The sequence below is a fragment of the Protopterus annectens genome, chromosome 2.part2 (genome assembly GCF_019279795.1).
Source record: "Protopterus annectens isolate FY-2018-M chromosome 2.part2, PAN1.0, whole genome shotgun sequence".
Lineage (NCBI taxonomy): Eukaryota > Metazoa > Chordata > Ceratodontiformes > Protopteridae > Protopterus > Protopterus annectens.
The window spans coordinates 880,806,523-880,829,217 of NC_056730.1; the positions used below are offsets into that span (position 1 = coordinate 880,806,523).

Sequence of the window (22,695 nt, forward strand, 5' to 3'; positions counted from 1 at the left end):
CTACCGAAGCTGCAGGTTCGAATGGAGGAGCCACCAATGCCTGTAAGACAAAGGTAAGGTCCCAAGGAGGCACTGAATCCTTGATAGGAGGACGCAGCAGAAAAGTGCCTTTAAGAAAAGCCTTACACAGCCTAGAGGAGGCTAAGGCAATGTTGTCTTCACCAACATGAAAATTAGAAATGGCTGCCAATTGTACTTTCACTGTGGAGGAGCTAGCTCCTTCCTGAAAAATGCCAGACAAGAAATCCAACACCGCAGGAACAGGGGTTGTAAAGGGATCTAGTTTTCTCTGTGAGGCCCAAATGGAAAACCGCTTCCATTTACTGTGATAAAGTTTCCTAGTGGAATCTTTAAGAGACATTACCAAAATGGATTTTACCGGGAGTTCTGGCAATGAACGGAACTGGAGCAACCAAGCTGTCAGATTGAAGCTGCCCAGCTCGGGTGGACGCGCACCCGACGGATGGGAGATTAGATCTGGACAGGGATCCAGAACCCACGGAGGAGCTAAAAGATGAGACCAAAGGAATGGGAACCAAACCTGATGAAGCCAGAACGGGACAATGAGGATAACTTTGCACCGCAGTCGGCAAGCTTTCTGAAGAAACTTCGGAATGAGTGGCAATGTTGGATAAGCATACAGAAGCCCGGGAGGGGGCAAGCATGGATTAGAGCATCTCTGGGGACTTCTCCTGGTGAGGGAATCAGAATGAAGAACTCGCTGCACTTTGCGTTGGAAGGAGATTCGAAGAGATCGCAGCAAGGCTGACCCCATGCAAGAAAGATCTCCTCCGCTACTGACCATTTCAGAGACCACTCATACGGCATCAGAATAGCCCAACTCAATCTGTCCGCTAAAATGTTGGAGTGCCCCGGGATGTGCGTTGCTATCAGAAACTGACCGGTGGAGATCGCCCATTCCCACACTCTCATGGCCTCGCGACATAGGAGGTAGGATCTGGTTCCCCCCCACTTGTTAATATACCAGACAACCGACATGTTGTCTGAGTGAATTGCAATCAATCCGAGAGGAAGGACAGTGTGGGAGGCTTCCAACGCTAAAAGCACTGCCCTCATCTCTAGAACATTTATGTGCAACTTGGTCTCTGACTGGGACCACATGCCTTGGACTGTCCTTCCCAAACAGTGTCCCCCCCACCCGAATTGGGAGGCGTCCGTGGTCACTGTGGCTTGGACTGGAGATGACGCAAAGGGGCGTCCTTCTAATATCTCTGGTGAATTTAACCACCAAAGAAGGGACGTCCTGCAGACGTGACTGATCCTGATCGGAAATTCCATGGGCAGGTCTAGCTAAGACCACTGAACAGCCAGAGTCCATTGAAGAACCCGCATATGAAGGTGCGCACAAGGAAGAATTGATATGGAGGCAGCCATGGAGCCCAGTGCCTGGAGAACCTCGCTCGCCTTTGGAGACTTGCAGTTTGCTATCTGAGCTATGTGGCACCTGAGGTGTAAGATTCTGTCTGGAGTTAAGAATAACTTCATCTGCAAAGTGTCTAGCTGTGCCCCAGTGAAGTCTAGAACTTGTACTGGTTGCAATTGGAATTTCTGAACACTGACTGTAATTCCCAGTAGATCTGCCAACCGAATGAAATAATCTTGGGCAAGACAAAGGTGATGCTTGTTGGGCGCAGTGAAGAGCCAGTCATCCAGGTAAGGAAACACCTGAATACCCTGAAGCCTCAGGTGAGCCGCTACAACTGCCATTACCTTGGTAAACATCCTGGGGGCTGTGGTGAGACCGAAGGGTAGCGCTCTAAACTGAAAATGACTGGCTCCCAGCCAGAAGCGCAGAAACCTCCTGGAGCTTCTGTGGATCTTGATGTGGTAGTAAGCATCCTGGAGGTCTAACAAGCACATCCAGTCGCACTCTCGGAGATAAGGTAGAATGGACTGTAGGGTGACCATCCAGAATTTCTGTTTGGCTACAGACAGATTCAATGTTGACAGGTCTAGAATGGGCCTGAGGTCCCCTGTCCTTTTTGGCACTAAAAAGAACCTTGAATAGACGCCTGATCCGGACTGATCGGGGGGAACCTCGATGGCTCGTTTGAGAAGCAGCTTTGAAACTTCTAGAGCTGCGGCCTCCCTGTGAGCAGGTGGAACATCCAGGAGGTGTTTTGGAATATTTGGAGGAGCAACAAATGGGATAGTGTAACCTCTGGATATAATCTGTAACACCCAGCGATCTGTTGTAATGGACTCCCATGCCGCTGGGTGTAATGACAATCTTCCCCCAACTGCCTCCAGAGTAGGACAGCCGGGCAATCTTTCAGGGCTGCTGACTGGGTCTATCAAAAAAAGGTTCCCTAGACCCAAAATTCCTGGGACCCCCTCTACCTCTGGGTCGGTGTCGATCCTGTCCCCTCTGCCTCTGGGGGAATAGTTGTCCTGAGAATCCTGGGAAAACTGAGATTTTCGGAACCACATCTTCTTCTGCCCTCTCTGATTCCTAGAGAAGGACTGCTGAGGGTTAGAGAAGCGGATCTCGACAGCAGACAAAGTCTTCCCATCCTTTTCACTCTGGACAAGTGTGTCACGTACTGTTCTTGCCGAAAAGGGAAGAACCGTCATAGGGAGCGTTAATAAATGCCTTGAAAGGGTCCGCGAACTGACACAACCTGAGCCAGGCATGACACCTCATGGCTATGCCTGTCCCAGCCGCCTTAGCTGCTCCTTCCCTGGCATGGGAAAGGAGCCGCATAGTCGTGCTTGAGACTGACTTCAGAGTAGACATTTTCACAGAGAACAACTGTTTGTCCTGCGGCGATAAAGACTCTGGGGGCGACTCCGTGAATTCCGATGCAAGGTCTCACTGAAGCCGGATCACATGTGCCAAATAGTTCAGCACACAGATTGAAAAAGTCACTGAGGAATAGACGCACTTCCCAAACCTATCCACCGACCTGGAGTCCTTGTCTGGAGGGTGGACTGAGGAACTCTCCTGTGCTAGTTCCTTCTTGGTGGCTGCTGCGACCAACGTAGCGTCAACTGGGGCTCCTTTTGACCAAGGTTGTCTGTCGGAAGGGGGAGATAAAATATTGTCAGGGCTTTTGGGGATGGGCACTATGGTGTCAGGCTCCTTCCATGCCCACGTGGTGATAAAGTCCACCAAGGGGTCCGCTGGCAGGGACACCCAGGTAGTAGATGGGCCCATGCCAAAGGCCTCCAGGAACACTGACTCATCCCCAGAAGGTTTTGGGGCTGACCAACCTCTCCTCTGGCAGAGGATCTCCATGATTTCTCCAAAGGAGACGTCTTCAGGAAGTGACCTGGGGAACCTTCTCCTTCATCTAAGTCAGTGTCTGTATTGAGGGACTCGGGGGGGGGGGGGGGAGTCCAAGTGCCTCCTTTTGCACTTGCACTTACGGTGACCCTCTTCAGTGGGACTCTCAGAAGAGGATTCATGAGCCACAGGGGGTTCCTCAGGGAAAATAACCTGGGGATCCCCTGGCACGGGCTGTCCCTGAGACAGGATGAAGGGAGCCGTCGCCAAATCCAGGGGTGTCTGGGTGGAATCCGAGGGGATGGGCTGGAGTCTCAATCCCTGGGAGAGAACCCTCTCAACCACTTTGAAGGCCGGAGGAGAGCAGACCTCCTTGGCACCCAGCAAGGAAGACATCCTCCCTGGATCCGAAGCAAGGACCTGAGCCAAATCAAGGGTAGCCTGAGGTCCGTGGAAACGGGTTGGATCCGAAAAGGGTGGAGCCGAAGAATCTGTTCCCTCGGGTCCGACTCCCTGTCCGCGGTCCTGAGAGTCACCTGGATCCGAACTAGTCGGATCCGAGGAACACAAGGTAACAGCCGAAGTTGAGGTTGGAGGAACCGTCGGTGCCGAGCTACCAGCTCCGAAAAACCTCGGATCCAAAAGCCCCGAAGGTGAAGCACGGATAAAGGAAGGAGAGATGGGGTGGAAACAGGGCATGGAGGTTCCCCCTCCAGAGGGAGAGGGGCCTGGCAAGACTCCCATCTGTATTTGGGTCTGAATGAATCTCCACATCATCCTGTCCATGTCCAAGTCTGATAAGCTCCGAGTCGATCGCGAAGAGGCCACTGACTCGGATCTGGCTGGTCTGCACAATGACGGGGAGGAAGGCCTTGGATCTGAATGTTCCAACGGCTCCGGTGAGAAATGAGGAGGTCGGAGCCATGGAGAAACTGGCCTCATGGCCTTAGAAGGGGGACTAAGAAAGAGCTCCCTGTCCGGGGATCTCTTGTGAGGTTTGTCCTTTCTCTTGTCCCTATCCTCTTTGCGCCTTTCTCTGTCCTTTTCCTGTCAGCCACGCTGACTGTAGATTTGTCTTTACTTGACCCAGCACCAGAAGAAGATGGAGTTTGATTCCCTGTCTGGGTGGAAGGTTGAGCACTAGGTACCAAGGCCGTGGCAGATTCCAGCATGGATACGGGGAGAAGGCCTTTAGCTACTAATTTGGCCTTCCGATCTCTGAGGGCCCTAGGATTAAACCCGGTGCAGATAGCACATTGTGTGGACAAATGTGCTACTCCCAAGCAAATAACACACAGAGTGTGACCATCAGCCAGGGAGAGCTGATGGCCACACTCTATGCATTTCTTGAACACAGATTTTGGCTGATCAAGACATGGTCCTGCACCAAAAAAACACTACCTACTAAAAACACCACACACAAACACAGGTAGGGGAAGGGCAGGCCTAACAACTACTCTACCGAGTTTAATAAAAACTTTTTTTTTTTTTTGACTAACCAACGAACAAGCGATATACTAAAGGGGAGGAAGGGAAATAATCAACTCAGACACAGAAAGAGACTAAGTAATAATAAAACTTACTGTCCCTGAGCTCAGAGCAAAGGAGACCACGATGCACACTACTGGCGCAGCAAACGAGATCTGAGGGAAGGTAGGAGATTGTAGTGCATTATGGGTAGGGAGAGGAGCTTGGAGCAGATGCTAGAAAAAAAGTTGCCGGCTCGGATCCGATACGGATACCCACAGGTTGCAGATAAAATGAAGTTAACTACTTCAGATCATAGCATTCTGTGCAGAGGATGAAAGCTATGAGCTATTTCTTAGGTTCATCTTGTAGTCCAGTGTTGGTTTCTTCAGCCTCCATTTGTCTACTGTGTGACTCTGGACAAGTCACTTAACCAGACACTAGGTCTGAAAAAGGCTCACATGGGTTAGTGCTCTGTCACAGTTAACAAGTACAAACAAACAAAAGTTTATAAAGACATTTTAAGTAATAAATACATGCTAACAATCTAAAATAGAAATTTATTCATGTTTCACAATTTTTCAGAATTACATACATGTAGTGTACACGAGCATTACATTTTATATGGGAAAACAGTTTAAAGTAGAAATAAAAGAACACCTAACTGATGGTAATAGTGACATATACATAAATGCCTTGCAGCATACCTCTCAACTGTCCAGATTTTCACAGAATGTCCAGATTTTTGCCTCATATATTTGGTCTTTTCCTTGTAAAATTTGTGGTTTTCCAGATTTTTGTAGCAAATCAGAGAGAACTGAATTTACTAAATAATGAGGCATTTGAGAATTCATAGCCTTCATAAAATGCTTGGTAACAAAAGACTTTTTATTCTAGCAACTGTCTACATTTATAAAAGTAATATTTAAAATTAGTTCCTATTTTTGGGTCTTTGTTCCCCCATTATTTTTGATTTTGTCAATTTTTTTGTGCTAAGAGGTTGAAAGCTATGCCTTGCAGGAATGTCTGATAGAAAAGGAACCGATGCAAGTTAGTTTCATATGGTCTGACAGTGTGTTTCCAAGAAAATAAGGAGACTTTGATAATGAAACTACGAAAGCATAGATTTCTTGGAAAAACAAGCTTAGTAATTTAGAAATTCTTGGCCTTGATGCGTTTGAATTAAAATTCTATTTGAAGTATAAAAGCACAGGGTGATGGTATGATGTTGCCATCTACTGGTGATAAGTAAAATTAACATCCATTTGAAATATTCTCTTCAAATTAAGAAAAATATTTAATATCAGAAATGTTTATACTACTATAGTCTACTGTGTGAATACGAATTCCTTCAGTTGCATTACATAAGTATGTACAAATTTAAACTCCTGTGATCAATGGATTGCTTTAATTAATTTCACTGTTAAAGGATTACAAAAAAATGGTTGCATTTCACCTTAATGAAGCCTGGGACTGAAAAATCTTAAAATAAAACTCTGGAATTCTTACACATAGTGCTGTTTGTTTTTCTATTCTGTGTATAAAGTTACTTGCTCTGACCCTGACTTGCTAACTTCTGGTTTGTATAAGTAATGTCTTCACGCAACCAAATGGGCAGAAGTCATAAAAACAGTCTTGAATAGGATGCCAGACCAGAAGAGAGAGACATATACACACACTTTGTGGTAAATCTGAGCATGCTCAACATAAAAACACCTTTATTTTTGGAATGTAACCAATGCTGTTCACTATCCTGTCTGTATTCTACACATTTCTACTCAATGCTCTACTGCAGTGCAAAAATTTTATTGCTACAATTTATTTTTAAGACTTGAGCAGTTTAGAAATGTACAGACCTTACTATAATGCCCTTGAACAGCTCCTTCACACACACACACACACACACACACACACACACACACACACACACACACACACACACACACACACACACACACAGAATCCTGAGGGATTTGTGGGTTATTTCCCACTGTATTTTAGTTATTTTACCTAAAGGAAGACTACTGAGCTAAAACCTCCACATGGCCCTGATGTCAAGATATCATATCAACAACAACTAACAGACTGCATCAGGAAGTCTTTATGTTGTTCTTGCCACACACTTGCGATAGCTTCATGGGTATGACCTGATGAAAGACATGCTTCCAAGGAAGCTTCGAATATGTCAGCCTTCAGGCAATGCAAACCCATCATATAATGCTTTCAGACAGTTACATCCAGGCAAACTAACTTCTTTAAGTATCAAATACTTTTAAAATCTTGTATTCTACTTCTTGCTGCACTTTTGACCTAAACCAAATCTCGCATAATACAAGTATCTGATTTTCTTATGTTTTTGAAGTAGAACTTGTAGTCATAACTCAGCTTTAGCAAGACGTTGCATGGTTTTGTGTTTGTTACTTCATGGCAGCAAATTAACTAGTAAACAATCAGCATTAAAATCATCTAGACTGCCTGTTCTTCTGTTTAAAGTCAAGAGTACCTTCAGGTAAGCTTTTCTATAGCAAGCATACTCCTGAACTCCTGAATTATTTTAACAACTCCAATTTAACATTTTTCTGAAAATGCTCCAAAGATTCACCACCCTGCCAAAGAAAAATTAGCAACAGTCTAAAATTCTATTTGAAAGTCATGCTGAAAAAGTATTTGTCTTGATCTAAAATTCTGTTTGAAAGTAATTTCTCAGTTTACTTGATTTCCATATGGTCTTCTCATAACAGCACAAACAATCCTAGAGGCAAGGGGCTGACAGAAAAAGCTCTTACTCAGACCAAGGCAGGATGCACATAACATCCTTTCACAAGTTATATCCACCAAGTGCTCTGTCACACTCTATAGGATTCAACAGACAGGACTACAACGAGTGTTACTCTACCCCTTTTTTGTTCCACTAAGCTACATAAATGTAACAGCCATCTTTATCTTTAATTATGAGTCCAGTTTCTTTACTACTGAGGGCAAACTTATAAGCCTATATTTGTCTGCCTGCTCTCTGACTCCATTCTTCCAAGAACATGTGTGTCGTTGTATTCAGGCATTTGAGTAAACCCTATCCATTATTAGTAGTGTAGTGAAAGGCAGCTAGAGGTTTTAACAGCATTTCCTCTGGTTTCTTTTTCTGGATGTCTCTTACCTGATGCCAGTATTTTAACTTCCATCATTTATCTGTGGTCTCCTAAAACAACTCCTGCAGTGGTACATACCTCTCAACTGTCTGAATTTTCAGTGCCCAGATTTTTCCCTCATATTTCTGGTCTATTCTTCATAAAATTAGTGGTTTTCTGGCAAATCACTGAAGACTGAAATCACTAAATAATGCAATATATTTGAGTTTCAAACTTCATATCCTCAGAAAATGGTTGCTAATACAAATCATGTTAGTCTAGCAACTTTTAAAGTTTAAAAAAGCAATATTTAAAATCTGCCACTATTTTTGGCCCTTCCTCTATTACTTTAGGCTTTGTCCAGATTTCTTGCAGTAAGAGGCTGAGAGGTATTAGGGTCGTACAGTGTCTCCCCTTTTTCCTAAAAAACATTTGTTAATGTATCTTAGTATTGCATCCTTTTTTGTTTTCTGATAAACATTAAGCATACCCACTGCACATTTTAGCACTGCCTATATTGTCCTCCACCCTGCCACGCTCTATAGCTTGGATATATTATGTTAGGAGAGATCCAGATCAACCTGAATGCTTTTCTCTCCTGCCTGACTGGATACTGCTTACCTGAAAAGTCAAAGGAAATATCTATGTTCAGGCTTGACAATAAGCACAGTACATAATACCAATTTTACAAAGGTTAAGTATCATCTGATATAAAACAATGCAAAACATTAAGAACGTACGATCGAGATCTGTGGCTGGAGCGTCTGTAGTTGGGATCAGATTGGTTCTTTTCTTTCTGTCTTCGTAATACTGCTTCCCACTGAGGAGCTGAATCAACCATCTCATTGTCATGACGTATCCTAAAAAGCATGAAGCAAAACAAACGTCACAATAAATACATGATACTATCTGTTCCATGTTTCAGACACAGCTGCTGCATGCTTCAGGCATTTAAAAAAATAAATATATCTTTAATTTGATTTCCCTGATTATTTTTTGCATTGCACTGCTTACCCGCTTATTTACTGTTTAAAGATAATTCACTAGGCATGGACTATAAGTCATTAAAGTCTATTTTACAGAGGCATCCTTGACTGATAATTATGCACAGACTTGCATAAATTTAACAGAATTAATGTGGCAATGGAAATTAACAACTCACACTGATTGATGAAGGATTCAAGAGTACTATAGAGACATCATGTGCAATAAAACGTTACGGAAAATGAAGGGCTGAAAAACTATAGCAAAGAATGAAAAGGAAGGAGGTACAACAATTTAGTGCAGTTGAGGAATATGATCAACTTAGTTGTAAATATGATAAATTGCTGAGAAGCAAGGTGGTTAGAGCAAGATTCAGATGAGCAGATTCCGCTTTAAAAAGACATAAAATCTGTCTGTCCATTAACTTCAACAGAAGCTTCAAAAATGAGATGGAGGGTGTGCATAATAATTAAAAAAGAAAAAGGGTCAGAGGAACCTGCCCATCCATTCCTTCCATGAAGTGTGGGACCCAGACAGTACATTTCCTACACCATCATACTGTGAGTTAAATGTTGCTCTGTTTTTACTCTGCCTCATAGCTTTCCCTCACCTTAATGCAGCAAAATTAGAGCAACAGAAATGTAAGAAGTAAGTCCATGTGTGCCATGAACATCTACCTTTCTACGCAGCTTATCTGACTATTGTAATTCCTATTTCTTCACCAGCGATGCTGCCAGAGAACTTCTAAACCCATTACCTTTAGCTATTAGAAGACAAAGTCCATACCCATGCAATCTCAATTCATTCCTCCCCTGGCTGCCCCTACAGCACTCAAGTAAAGTGCAGTTATGTAAGTAAACTTACCATAATAGTCTATGTTTGAATGTTCACTGCTGCAATAGTATTAGCTATATGGGTTATATCCTGCCAAGGACATTATAGCTGGCCAGGTTCCAAAGCTTCCCAAGCTGGGCTGTCTACAAAACAGGTTTGGGCATCAAGCCCTTCAGAGCTTTCATACCAACAGAGAGAGGGAGGCTGAGCCCTGAAAGGCCAATGCTAGGAACAGCAACAACAAAAAAAATAAATAAATGTCTACAACCTGGCATAAACAACACACCAACAAAAGGGGTGGGGCAGAGGGAGGGAGTGGCTACTGCAGTAGCAATCACTTGAATATCTATTGTTATGGGAAATGTACTTTGTTTATCATATTGATCACTGATTTAGTTGCCTTACCTATATATTGGTAGATTACCCTACATTTGGGAGTGGAAGGGGAATGGTCCAGGAGCCTCTGGAGAATGGCCCTAGCAAAGCTTAATCTAGACCTAGGGAAAGAATCTAGCTTGTAATGCCTTGTAAATGTATGTACAGAGGACCAAGCTACTGCTTCTAGTATATATCTGGAACACAACCCTTTCCAAAAAGCTGTAGGCGAAGCTAAGGCCCTGGCAGGAATAGTTTTGTTGTGGTGAGTACAACAAAAGATAACAGCCTTAGACAACCTTTGGAAAAGGTCTGTTTTGACACAGGTTGTTACTTTTTCTTACCTTTGCAAGAAATGAACAACTGATCTAAAGATCTGAAAGATTTAGTTCTGTCAAAACAGTGCCTGAACTGTCTGTGCACATCCAGAGTATCGAGTATCACTTCTTTCTATTTTTAGGTTCAGGAATGAAAATGGGGAGACGGATAGTTTGGCATAAAGTAAACGTGGAAATGAGATAGGGTTAGCTCACCATAAGAACTTGCAACTCAGATACCCTTCTGGCAGAAGACAGAGTAATCAGTAAAACTGCTTTGTGTTATGAACCTCAAGTCATCCAGGTTAGCTGGTTTAAATGGAGCAAGCGTTAGCTTCACTAACACAAAATTAAGATCCCAAGGAGGGGACACTAGTTTTCTTTGAGGGATCTTATGCAAAACCCTTCTCAAAAATTATTTTTGACATTGAGAATGTACTGAAAGAGGAAGTTCTGTGGAATGACATGCTGAAATGGCCGATAAATGAACCTTGACAGAAGAGCAAGAAAGGCTATTAGTAACTCACACAAATATTGCAAAATCAGTAGCAATTTTCTTGCCTCAATTAGTATCTGCTGCACATCCTCAGTAAAGAGATGCCTAAACTATAAGCACTGTTGGTGACACCCTGCTGGGTGAGGAAAGTAACCCTATATTTTTGTCTGTGAGTTGCTTAAACTGATAGAAATGCTTTCTGTTTTGCCTGCTCCATTTTGTTTTCTGTTTTAAGATGTCTGCTTGGTCTGGTGTTTTTGTTCTGTGTGGGAGATAGATACCTAAATTATCTAGGCTGCACATTTCACTTTTTTATTGGTTCATTTAGTTCTTGAGTGATACTAAAATACACAGGAAATTTCTGGGTATTCATCTTTTCTGATAAGACTCAGAGCCTGCATAAACTACAAAGTACAGTTGTGTACACTTACCATAAATGTAGATGTTTGAGTGTATTCACTGTTGCAGTCATCACACGGGTTATCTGCCTGTAGGTAGCCCTCAGTCGGCCCGAATACCAGAGACTTAGTATTTCTGCGTCAGATGCTGTCGCTCCAGGGCTGACATCAGGTCATCAGGGGTATAAAAACAGGCAGCCGACACCATTACATCAGTTTTTCTTGCCCCAAATGCCAGGAGCCCCCCAAATAGGGAGCTAAGTTATGGTGGGGAAACACCACCAGTAAAAAAAGTAAATACCAATACCCCAGAAGGGGTGAGTAATAGCCATAGAGAGGAGAGAGAGAGAAAACCAGGGGGCTGGAGGGAGGGAAATCATGACTGCAACAGTGAATACACTCGAACATCTACATTTAAGGTAGGTGTATACAACTGTACTATGTTTTTTGTGTTTCACTGTTGCAGTCATCACACTTGGGTGGATTCCCAAAGCTGAAGAAGGATGGAGGTAGTCAAGAAGAGTTAGGGCTGGCTAGTATGCCTTGCAGGACTGCTGCAGCAAAACCTGCCCTGGATTTGGAAAAGATAGGCAGTTACTAATGCTTGGTGAAGGTGTGTACAGAACTCCAGGTAGCAGCTTCTAGGATGTCCCTGGTAGGGACTCCCCTGAGAAATGCTGTAGAGGTAGATGTTGCCCTAGTGGAATGTATTCTGACCCCCTGAGGGGTTGGTTTCCCATGGTGCTTATAACAAAAATGGATACAATGTGCTATCCATTTGTTGATATAGTTTGTTTTGAAATGGCCTTGCCCTCTGCCCCTGTTGCAAAGCTGACTAGTAACTGGTCAGATTTTCTGAAGGGCTTAATCCTATCAAGGTAAAATCTGAGCTGCTGTGCACGTCCAAGGAGTGCAGGATCCGTTCCCCTTTATTTTGAGGATTAGGGAAGAAGGTTGGCAGATGGATGGATTGGTTGAGAGCCACACTGGACACCACTTTAGGCATAAAGGAAGGGTTAGTCCTGAGGGAAACCCTGTCAGCATGGAAAATAATGAAGGGTCCCACACCCATCAGTGCTTGTAACTCAGACACTCTTCTAGCTGAGGTGATGGCAAGAAGCAAGGCTGTTTTCCAAGAGAGGAATTTTAACTCTGCTGATGCAGCAGGTTCAAAGGGGAAGCATGAGCTTTTCCAGAACAAAGTTAAGGTCCCAGGCAGGGGTGGGTGCTCTCCTTGGCAGCCTTAAGTTGTTTGCCCCTCTCAGGAACTGTTTGATAAGAGGGTGCGAGAAGAGAGGTGGCTCAGTGTTGTAATGAGCAGAAATGGCTGAAGCATGTATCTTAATGGAGGAGAAGGACAGGCCTTCGTGGAGTAGATCTGCTAAGTAATTCAGGATTAGAGGCAGGGAGGGTAGTGTAGTGTCCTCTCCTTTAGACTGAATCCATAAGCAGAACCTTTTCCACTTATCAGCATAGGATGTTCTTGTACTAGGTCTTCTGGCTTCAAGAATGATGTCCAGCACCTGCTTACTTAGGGTTGCTGGGGGAGAATTCAAGGAATAAGCCAGGCTGCAAGATTTAGAGTTTGCAGTTGTGGATGCAAAATCTGTCCCTCCTGCTGAGAGAGCAGGGTTGGGTTCTGGTGTAGGTGCCAGAGTGGCACCGATGTCAGGCTGTGCAGGAGCGGGTACCACTGCTGGCATGGCCAGTCCAGGGCAATCAGAATTGTCCTTGGTCTGTCTTGTTTTATCTTGAGCAATACTCTTGAGAGAAGGGGCAGAGGGAGAAAGGCATAGATTGAGAGATTTACACACTGAAAAGATAGGGCATCCACTTTCCAGGCACTGCTGTGAGGATTCCTGATGCAGAATTTGCTGAGCTGGTGGTTGTAGGGGGTGGCAAAGGGATCCACCTCTGGGGTCCCCCATTTCTGAATCAGAAAGTTGAAGGTGCTGGACTCCAATTGCCACTTGTGTGGGTCTAGGAGATTTCTGCTTAAGTAGTCTGCCAGTTAGTTTTGTTTGCCTGGCAGGAATTGAACTTGCAGATGGACTTGAATGTCCAAGGCCATGTTCCACAGGGCCATGGCTAACCTGCAGAGTGGGTAGGAATGGGTTCCCCCCTGCTTGTTGATGTACCACATAACTGTGGTGTTGTCTGTTTTTATTAGCAGTTGTCCTGGGAAGAGTAGGGATCTGAAAGCTGTCAGGGCATTCTGGACAGCTAGCATCTCTTTTTGGTTGATGTGCAGATGAACTTGACGTGGGCTCCAGTGGCTCTGAATACATTTGCCATCCATGTGTGCCCCCAGGCATAGTCTGATGCATCTGTGGTTAGGGACTGGGAGGCATGGGGTTGAATAAATGGCAGTTCCTTGTTGTGGTTGCATGCTTCTGCCACCAAAGGAACTCTGTCCTTAGACAGGGTATGACAGGAATGACTGTTTCCAGGTCCTGAGAATGTTGGCACCAAAGACTTTTTAAGTACCATTGAAGTTTCCTCATATGCAGTCTTGCATATGGAATTAGCAGTATACACGAGGCCATGAACCTGAGACTTGCAGTATTTTTCTTGCAGATAGCTGGGTTCTGGTGGCCATTTGTTTGAAGTTTGTTTTTCTGAAGTGAGGAATGCCATCTGGGAAGTTGTGTCCAAGCTTGCACCCGGAAATACAATCTTTTGACTGGGTACCAGTTTTGATTTATTTTCGTTGATGGTGTACCCCAAGGAAGTGAGAAGGTTTTTCACAAAAGTCAGGTGCTGCAGCAGCAATTCCTGACTGTCCACCTGAATCAGGCAGTCGTCCAAGTACGGGTAAATTTGGATATTTCTCTGCCTGCAGTATGCAATGACTGGAGCCAGGAATTTGTAAATACTCTGGGCACAGTAGATAAGCCAAAGGGAAGTGCAGAGAACTGATAATGCATAGATCCTGCCCTGAAATGTAGATACTTCCTGCATGTCTCCCTTATGGGGATGTGCAGATAGGCTTCTTTTAAGTCTAGGGTGACTAACCAGGCATCCTTGGCTAGCATTGGAAGAAGCTGTTGCAGGGTAAGCATTTTGAATTTTGGTACCACCAGGAAGGTGTTGAGAATTGAAAGATCCAGGATTGGGCGCCAAGAGCCCTCTTTCCTGGGTACCAGGAAGAGTCTTGAGTAGAATCTCTGACCCCTCTGTTCTACTGGAACCAGCTGAATAGCTCTGATATTGAGCAGGGAAGTATTTGGTTTTGAGCCTCTGCCCACTGGTTTGGAGGAAGGTCTGGAAACCCGCTTGGGGTTGGCAGTGAATGGAAATAAAATTTGTACCCCTGGGATACAATGCTGAGGACCCACCGGTCCTGAGTGAGGGACATTCAGTTTTTTGCATGAAGGGCAAGTTTTCCTCCTAGGGGCACAAGCAATTGTTCAGGGCTGGAGAGTGGAGTAAAGATGTAATTGTGAGCCTTTTCCATAAGGTGGTGGCTTACCACTCCCTGCTTTAGGGGTGGGGGCACTCCATTGCTTAGACCTCTGCACACCCTGAGTCTGGGTGGTCTATTTTCCCTGGGCCTGGTTTGAGAAGGCCTGGAGGGGGCTTGAAAGGACCAGTGTTTGGAAGGGCAATGCCTACTGAATCTAGGGGGTTGCACTTGTAAGAATTCTTTAAGAGTCTGCATAGACTTAGCTTTTTCTTCCATCTTTTTAAGAACCTCTTCTGCTTTGGTGCCAAACAATTCAAAGGAGCATCTAGTAACTTTGATTTGACATGTTCTGGCAAGGTCTGCTCCTTCAGCCAAGCATGTCTTCTCAGTACAAAGCCAGTGACTGCTGCCCTGCAAGATGCTTCTACGGCATCAAAGCCACACTTCAAAGTATGCTTGCTGACTTGGCTTACAGAGTGCATAAGCTCCTGCAAGTCTTTATTTTCTGCACAGTCTGAAAAGGTTGCCACTTTTTGTTTAATAAGTTCCATAATATGTTGCTGGTACTTCAGCATGTGAAACTAACAATTCAATGCCCTAATAGCAAGAGTTGCAGGGGTATATACCTTCTTACCCCATCTGTCCAAAGCTCTGGAATTCCTGTCTGAAGGGGTGGGATTCTTGGCTGTAGTAGCCTTGATACCTTTAGGCCCCTAGGAAATGATCTATGGGTCAGCTGTAGGATTCTTGAAAAGAAATTTGTGAGTGTCAGGTACTCTGTAGTACCTGTCTGGTTTCCTAGGGGGAGGAGGTAAAGTGTCAGGAGTAAGACTGGATTCCATAAAACATCATCCACAACATCCAGGGCAGGGGGTATTGCTAAAGGCCTGTGCTGAGGGAACTCTAGAAATTCTCAGAGTCTCTTTTTGGACTGAGGATAGTCTTGGCATTCCTAGTGGAAATACTCTCTTAAGGTATGTAAGGTTTCACCAAAGGAAAAATCCTCTGGAGGGGAGGCAGAGGGAATGGATTCCTCTGCATCTGAATCCTCATAAGCAGATAAGGGCATGTCTTCATAATCAGAAATTTCAGAGTCATCTGACTCCTGGTCTGTAGAAGCTGAAGGGGACTCGACTCTCTCTTAGCAGGGGAAGGCTGACTTCCCCTAATCAGTGTAATAAAGTATTCGGCCATTCTAAGCATGTGTTTTTGTGGCCTGGGAGTAGGTGCATGCACTTTGGTCTTCGGTTTTCCAGGCGTAGTGCGTATTCTGGGCCTAAGAAACTCTGTAGTTTTGGATAAAAGAGAAGTAGTTGATTTTGAATAGAACATTGGTTGAGCGAAGAACTGCCTCAGAAGCTGGTACCTGCACAGCGGCTCCGGACCCATCCAAGGTAGAGACATCCGCAGGTTCCATAGTCAGAGAAGAGTCTCGTGGTATACTGGACTCCGAATGGGTCTCGGTAGAGGCCTGTGAATCCACTGAAATGGGCATCAGGGGCTGCAAAAGCGTCTCACTGAGTACCGGCGGACCGGCGACTAGCTTAACGGAAGCGTCGTCGGCAGTTTTGGACCTATGCAGTCTGTCTCTGTCTTTATCCTTACGTTTTTTCGGAGTATCGGTAGTCGGATGGCTTACTGAATCCATTTCAGAATATGGAGATTGAGAGCGAAAGAATTTAGCAACAAAGAGAGCTTGACAATGAATGGCTCGGGCGTTAAGGCACAAAACCGACATCGAGGGATGTCGTGGTCTGGGCCTAAACAGGTGACGCAGTAAGAATGAAAATCTCTATGAGGTATTTGCTTTCCACAGGCTAGACAACTTTTTCTGACATCGACTAGAGCAAGAAAAAAGGATCCCCAATGGGGTATTTAGCTTTAGAAGACTTCAGAATGAATCAATTTGTAAATGAAAATTCAGATAGCGGTCGACCGGCACTTGTGAACTGCTTCTGCTTTGGGCTCCTTGGCAAGAAAGACTGATGTAATGGCGTCAGCTGCCTGTTTTTATACTCCTGACATCAGTCCTGGAGTGACAGCATCTGACGCAGAAATACTAAGTCTCTGGTATTCAGGCCAACCGAGGGTTACCTGCTGGCAGATAACCAAGTGTAATGACTACAACAGTGAAACACGAAGAACATGTACTGTTGGTGACTCCCTGCTAGTTATTTTTTTCATCCACACTCACATTCCTTGATCTGCTTTCTAAACGTGGTGATTTTAAGATGTGCACTCTTACTGTACATTGAGCTTTATAAGTTCCTCCCTTTTTATCTGATGTTTATATCTTGAATTATTTACTTGCCTTTCCTTGTGTTTATTTTGAAAAAAAAGTGCATTCTGCCTTTCATTGTCTGTTTTACTTGCTCTGAATTCATTACCTAGCTAGCTGCTGGATAAAGCAGTGTATTTTTACACTCTAGCAAGCAATCTTCTGTGCTTTTACATCAAGAGATCAGTGAAATTTCCATCTAGAGGCACTGGATGGTAGTCTGGTCTTTATAAATTGGGGAACACACTAGAGATTACTGCATGTATTTGTTTTACTGGCCGGAAGGGTTATTAATCAGCTTGTCTTGTGCCTTTATAAATTCTGTACAATTGAGTGGTTCTTGGCTCATTTATATAAAGCAAAGTACTTTTATTAAATAATCACACTTTTATAAGCTGTTTAAAGTGCACTGCTGTATCTGTATCTTTAAGTTTGTTTGTGGTAGCATTTCACTCTGGACAATCCTTTACTGTGCTTTTACATTAGGAAGACTGGGATTATTCATATAGTGTCAATAAGTGTTCACCTCATCTATCTGAGTTGTGAAGCACACAAAAGGACTCTAAGTGTAGTCACTGTACTGGCCAGAAGGCTCAGTCAGTTTTCTGTACTGGTTTAAATTTGGCACATTTGCACACAGGTGATTGCTATGCCAATACCCTGTACAGATGCAAACATCTGAAAACATTGCTTATTTTCATTATGCTGTGAAACTCAACTATGCTACTTACCTTACTATACCCAGGACTATTGCTACTCAAAGAGCATCTGATTTGGTGCTGGGCAGCATCGCTGGTTAGGTTAGCTGCAGATTATACCATGTAATGACCCTTCCCTCATCCAGTTACAAACACCCTCCATCTCCTATCCTTTCAAGTACACATTAGGATCTGCAACTATGGATGACACGTTCCTGCTATCTCTGCATACAGCTTGGTGGACATGAGTATTCTAATGTAACAACTGCCTTTATGTACACTGACAACCACGTAACTCTTGAACAGGCAAACACAGTACATGGTAGATGTAGTTATACATTGACATTGGAGGCTAGACTCTCACACACAGACATAAAAACCAACAAACAGGTTGTCAATGACTCTCACACACATCACTCACTGCATGCACAAAGGACCACACACACAGACCCACATATGCAGAGGTGCTCACATGTAACTTACCCAAACTTCAAAGGCCTCTCAGGTGCAGTCCTCAAAAACTCTGCATGTATACAAATAAGACAATTCCCATCATAACATAAAGCCACATGTCACTGAGCCTCAACTACCAAGCCCATAATGCAAAACACTCCACGACCCAATATTCTGGTCATAGGAGACTTCATTGTGAGACACAATGATGTCCTTTTTACTAGGCTGGATAAGAGGAAGGTTACAGTTAGTTGCCTGTCAGGGGCCAGGATTCGCCAGATCATGCAATAACTCAAGTCACTTACCCCTAAGTACCAGTATGATTCAGTCATAGTCCATGTGGCCATGAATGACCTGAGATGTACCTCCTTGGACTATCTGAAGAGAGACATGACTGAGCTCTCAGAATATGTGTCTCAGGCAGGTATGAGCCTAGCAAGAATGATGCCACAATGCCAGCAGAAAATGAAAGACTTTAACAACTGGCTTAGCTACTGGTGTCATTTCAAAGGGGTCCAATACTTGTCAGCCTGAGAGGACATGGTAGGTAGGCTCTCCTGCTTTGCCAAGGATGGTTTTCATCTGTTACCTCTACGCTTTTGGATATTGGCCAAAACACTATCCACCCCTACAGTGCCTTTTTAGGCATTACCAAACAGACAAATCTTCCAACATAACAAAAGCTACTCAGGACAATCTAAATGTGTTACTGTTCAATGCCAGGAGCCTCAACAAGAAATTGCACTCTCTGGAAGCTTTCCTCACCCTGGAGAATGCTGTCTGTGCAGTTACTGAAACATGGTTCAAAGCCACGTAAAGCACTCCAGCAGTGCATGGCTATAATGCCTTTCATACATTCCAACCACCCACTGAACATGAAAGAGCAAAATGCAGAGAAGTATCTTTCTACATAAAGGATAAAGACACCTCAAGGCTGGTCAAACAATATGAAAAGCTTGAGCTACTCCATGTCCCACTAACCACAGAAAAAATCCATTACCATATCCTTGCTATCAACAGGTCCCCCACCATGAACCAGGAAATCCATGCATCATACCTGAAGGTACTAGAATCACTCATCATCCAGCCTACTACCACACTCATGGGTGATTTTAACTACACCTCCATTAATCTGAGGTATACATGACCACTAACATGCAGACCCAAAGATTTCTTGACTTTGTAAACTTAAATGCCCTGGAGAAGCTGGTCTGCAATTTCACTAGGGGAACAAATATCCTAGAGCTGGTACTCACAAATATGGAAGAGTGCTGCACCCCCACCCCCCAGTGTTATGTCCTCACTGGTAAGATCAGATAACAAAGCAGTCTCTTTTGAAATAAAGATAAAACTAGTCCATCCAATCCAACCCCAAAAACTTTAAGAATTTCTCTAAAGCAAATTACCCCCTGTTAAGGTACGGCACAGCTAGTTTCCAAGCTCCCTCAAATCCAGAAAACACAGAAAACTCTGCAGAGGCATACACAAAATCCCTGTATGACCATACCAACAACTGCATAGAAAGAGCAGTACATGACTGAAATAAACCCAGGTCAAACTGCAAAAACAAGACACCCTGCTGGACCCCTGGTATTAATAGGTTGTACAAGAAAAGAAAGAAAATCTTGTCAAGAAGAGGGAAGTGCACAACAGAGCAATAAGTCCCTCATTAGTCTAAATAAGCAAATCGAGGAAATATTCAACTCTCTGAAAGCAGACTTTGAGGTAAAAATAGCCTCCAAAGCTAAGGAAAACCATAAGACATGTCATGTCTGTAATCTTAAAGGCAACACCCAACAATGTGCAGAATTAATTGCAGATGGCATCACTTATACTCAGATGGAAGACAAATTCAGCTCAAATTTCATCTCCCCATCACCCCCAGAAATAAAATCTCTACAGCTAAAAACACGGCTACAATGGGGCCTGACAATATACCAGGTTGGCTCTTAGACAGCTTACATCTGGACTTATCGGGCCCATTAGGATCTCTGTTTAACCACAGACTCCGGACTGGCTTTGTCCTAATAAAATAAAGGACAGCAACAATCATCCCTCTGCATAAAGGGGGACCATCTACTGACCCAGAAAATTATAGACCCATAAGTCTGACTACTATTATATGTAAGACCATGGAAAGAATAGTCATGGACCTGAAAAATAATGGTATAGGAGACCTCCAAACACTGATCACAACCCAGTTTGGCTTTGTCAAAGGCAGGTTTAGTCATGCCTACTGAATCTGGTGGATTTCTTTGAGAAAGTCACTAAGACCATGGATGAGGGTAAAACTACACATACTGTGTACTTCGAACTGGCCAAGGCATTTGACACAATTCTCCACTCTGGTATTATAAATAAACTCATAAAACTGTGCATAAATCCCTATGTCACCAGATGGATGGCCAACTGGCTCACAAACAGGACACACGGTTAAAGTGGGTGAATCCAGATCGAGCAAGAGGCCAGTTATTAGTTGTGTGTCACAGGGCTCATTTCTGGGACTATTCCTATTCAAATATACTTCTCTGAAGTTAAGGCAAATGGGGAGGCCTCTGGATGAAAAAGGTTTACAGATGACCGCAAGCTGGAGGCAATCACTGAATCCCCCAACAATGTAGATATCATTCAGGAGGATTTAGATCAGGCAAATGAATGGTGCCAGAACCATGGCCTAAAACTAAATGCAAAAAAATGCATTATCATACCCTTTGGGAAGTCAAATATCCCTGCAAATTACACCATCAATAGCACGTCCCTTAGTGTAGACCCAGAGGTAAGAGATCTAGACACACAGATAAACAGCCTGAACATTGACCACTATGTGTCCACAGTGGTGAAGAAATCCTTTTATGTGGCACAACTTATAAGTAAAGGTACGGAAAATAGATCAAAGGAAATTATAGTCTTGCTGTACTCAGCCCTCATTAGACCAATAATCAAGTACAGTGCACCATTTGGCAAGTACTTGAGTAGGCACTTACAGCAGCTGGAGTAAACTCATTGGTTCCTCACAAAGAAAATACAGGGTGTAAACAAGATGAACTTTGCAGACAAACTTTTATGCTGTCTCCTACCAACTATTAAGGGGTAACCTATGCCTGACCTAGAAGGCACTCACAAATCCAGCCCTGATGGAGTTGCTACACATTCTCAGGTCAAACAGCATAAGCACCACCTGATCTAAGGATCTAACTTAGTCAACGACTCAAACAAAACAAGCTTGAGAGACATATATGTGTCTCAGAGATTGCCCCTTCTTTGGAACAGGCTTCCTATTCACATTAAGCAGAGCCCTTCCCTGGAAAACGCAATTTGGATCAATGGATAGGAGAGCGCAAATTCACATCTGGGGTAGTGCCTATGTACCTTGTGGACTGGGGCAATCTGTAAGATACTCAATGCACAGGCACAAATCCATGCCATCATCTTGCCCCTAGTGGCCATATATTGCGTAAAAAATCTGGTTATACTGGCTAGAGTTGTAAAGGCCTTTAAGCCGTTAGCATAGCAATATCCTATGAACTTACAGACCCTACCATTCAGGCAGTCAGTTAAAGTTGATTGGGTTCAGTGTGTATCAATGACCCCCTGAACTTATGTGAGTAGATTCATTCTGTGAAGAAGCTTGTAGCAATTGTCCCTGGCCACTTCAAAAAGAAGGGAGAACCACTGTTGCCTGGGCCACAACAGAGTCACCACAATGATCTTTGGAGATTCTGTCTGAATCTTCAAACGTACCCTGGATACAAATAAAAGGGTTGAGAAGCATACAGGAACATTCCTGTCCACGGAAAATAAAATAACATAAAATAAAATAAAAGGAAACTGTCTTCTTCTTGCATCGTGTCCTAGAGCAAAATCTTGCCAGCTGATTGTTCACAGAGCAGGCACAGAGGTGTATTTGAGGACCACTCCACAGATGGATCAAATTTTGGAAGACCCCCTGATCTTTTTTCCATTCATGAGGGTCTGCCCTTGTCTTGCTCAGCTTGTCTGCCACACAGTTTTGCTCTGACAAATGTAGCATGTCTGTTGACTGAGATTGTGCCATGAAGCTATATCCCAAGCTAACACGGCTAGTCTGCAAAAAGGGTTACAATCTGGTTCCTCCCAGGTTTGTTGATGTACTGCATTAATGTGGTATTATCTGAAACAACTTGAAAAGGTCCCAGGTACCAATGATGATTCAGAGAGATGACTGCCTTGATCAGGGCAAGCATCTCTTTGATATTTATGTGCTTGTATCTGTCCTTGCACTTTTGTCCCTTATGAAACTGCTTCATAAGCAAAATTTGCAGCTTCTCTGGTAACCGACTGCTATGGGATCGGGAGGGAAAAGGGGAGACATGGGTTTAAGGATATCTCTTGTCTCCTATAAATAATCCTCTTCCAACAACCCCCAGCAATGTGATTTGAAAAGACAAATGGTGTTGGTGCTCGAAGTAACAAGACTTCAGATAACACTGTATCATTCTCATGTGGGGTCTTGCCAGAGGTATCATAACAATCATACAAGCCATGAGATCAGAAATCTTGAAGTATTCCCTTGAAGTGACCAAAGTTTGAGTGGAAAACATTAGAAATACATCTAGACATAGATCATTTTTTTCCTGT

At 43.7% G+C, this 22,695-nt stretch overlaps 1 protein-coding gene across 1 annotated transcript in view; it reads right to left on the reverse strand.

Annotated features, from left to right (window-relative positions):
• The window catches only part of EPB41L4A (erythrocyte membrane protein band 4.1 like 4A), a 2,214,504-nt gene that overhangs the window by 331,925 nt on the left and 1,859,884 nt on the right, over positions 1 to 22,695 (reverse strand). The window contains exon 17 of the mRNA XM_044064468.1: positions 8,580 to 8,699. Within this exon, the coding sequence (XP_043920403.1) occupies positions 8,580 to 8,699 (120 nt within the window). The remainder of the gene's footprint in view (positions 1 to 8,579; positions 8,700 to 22,695) is intronic.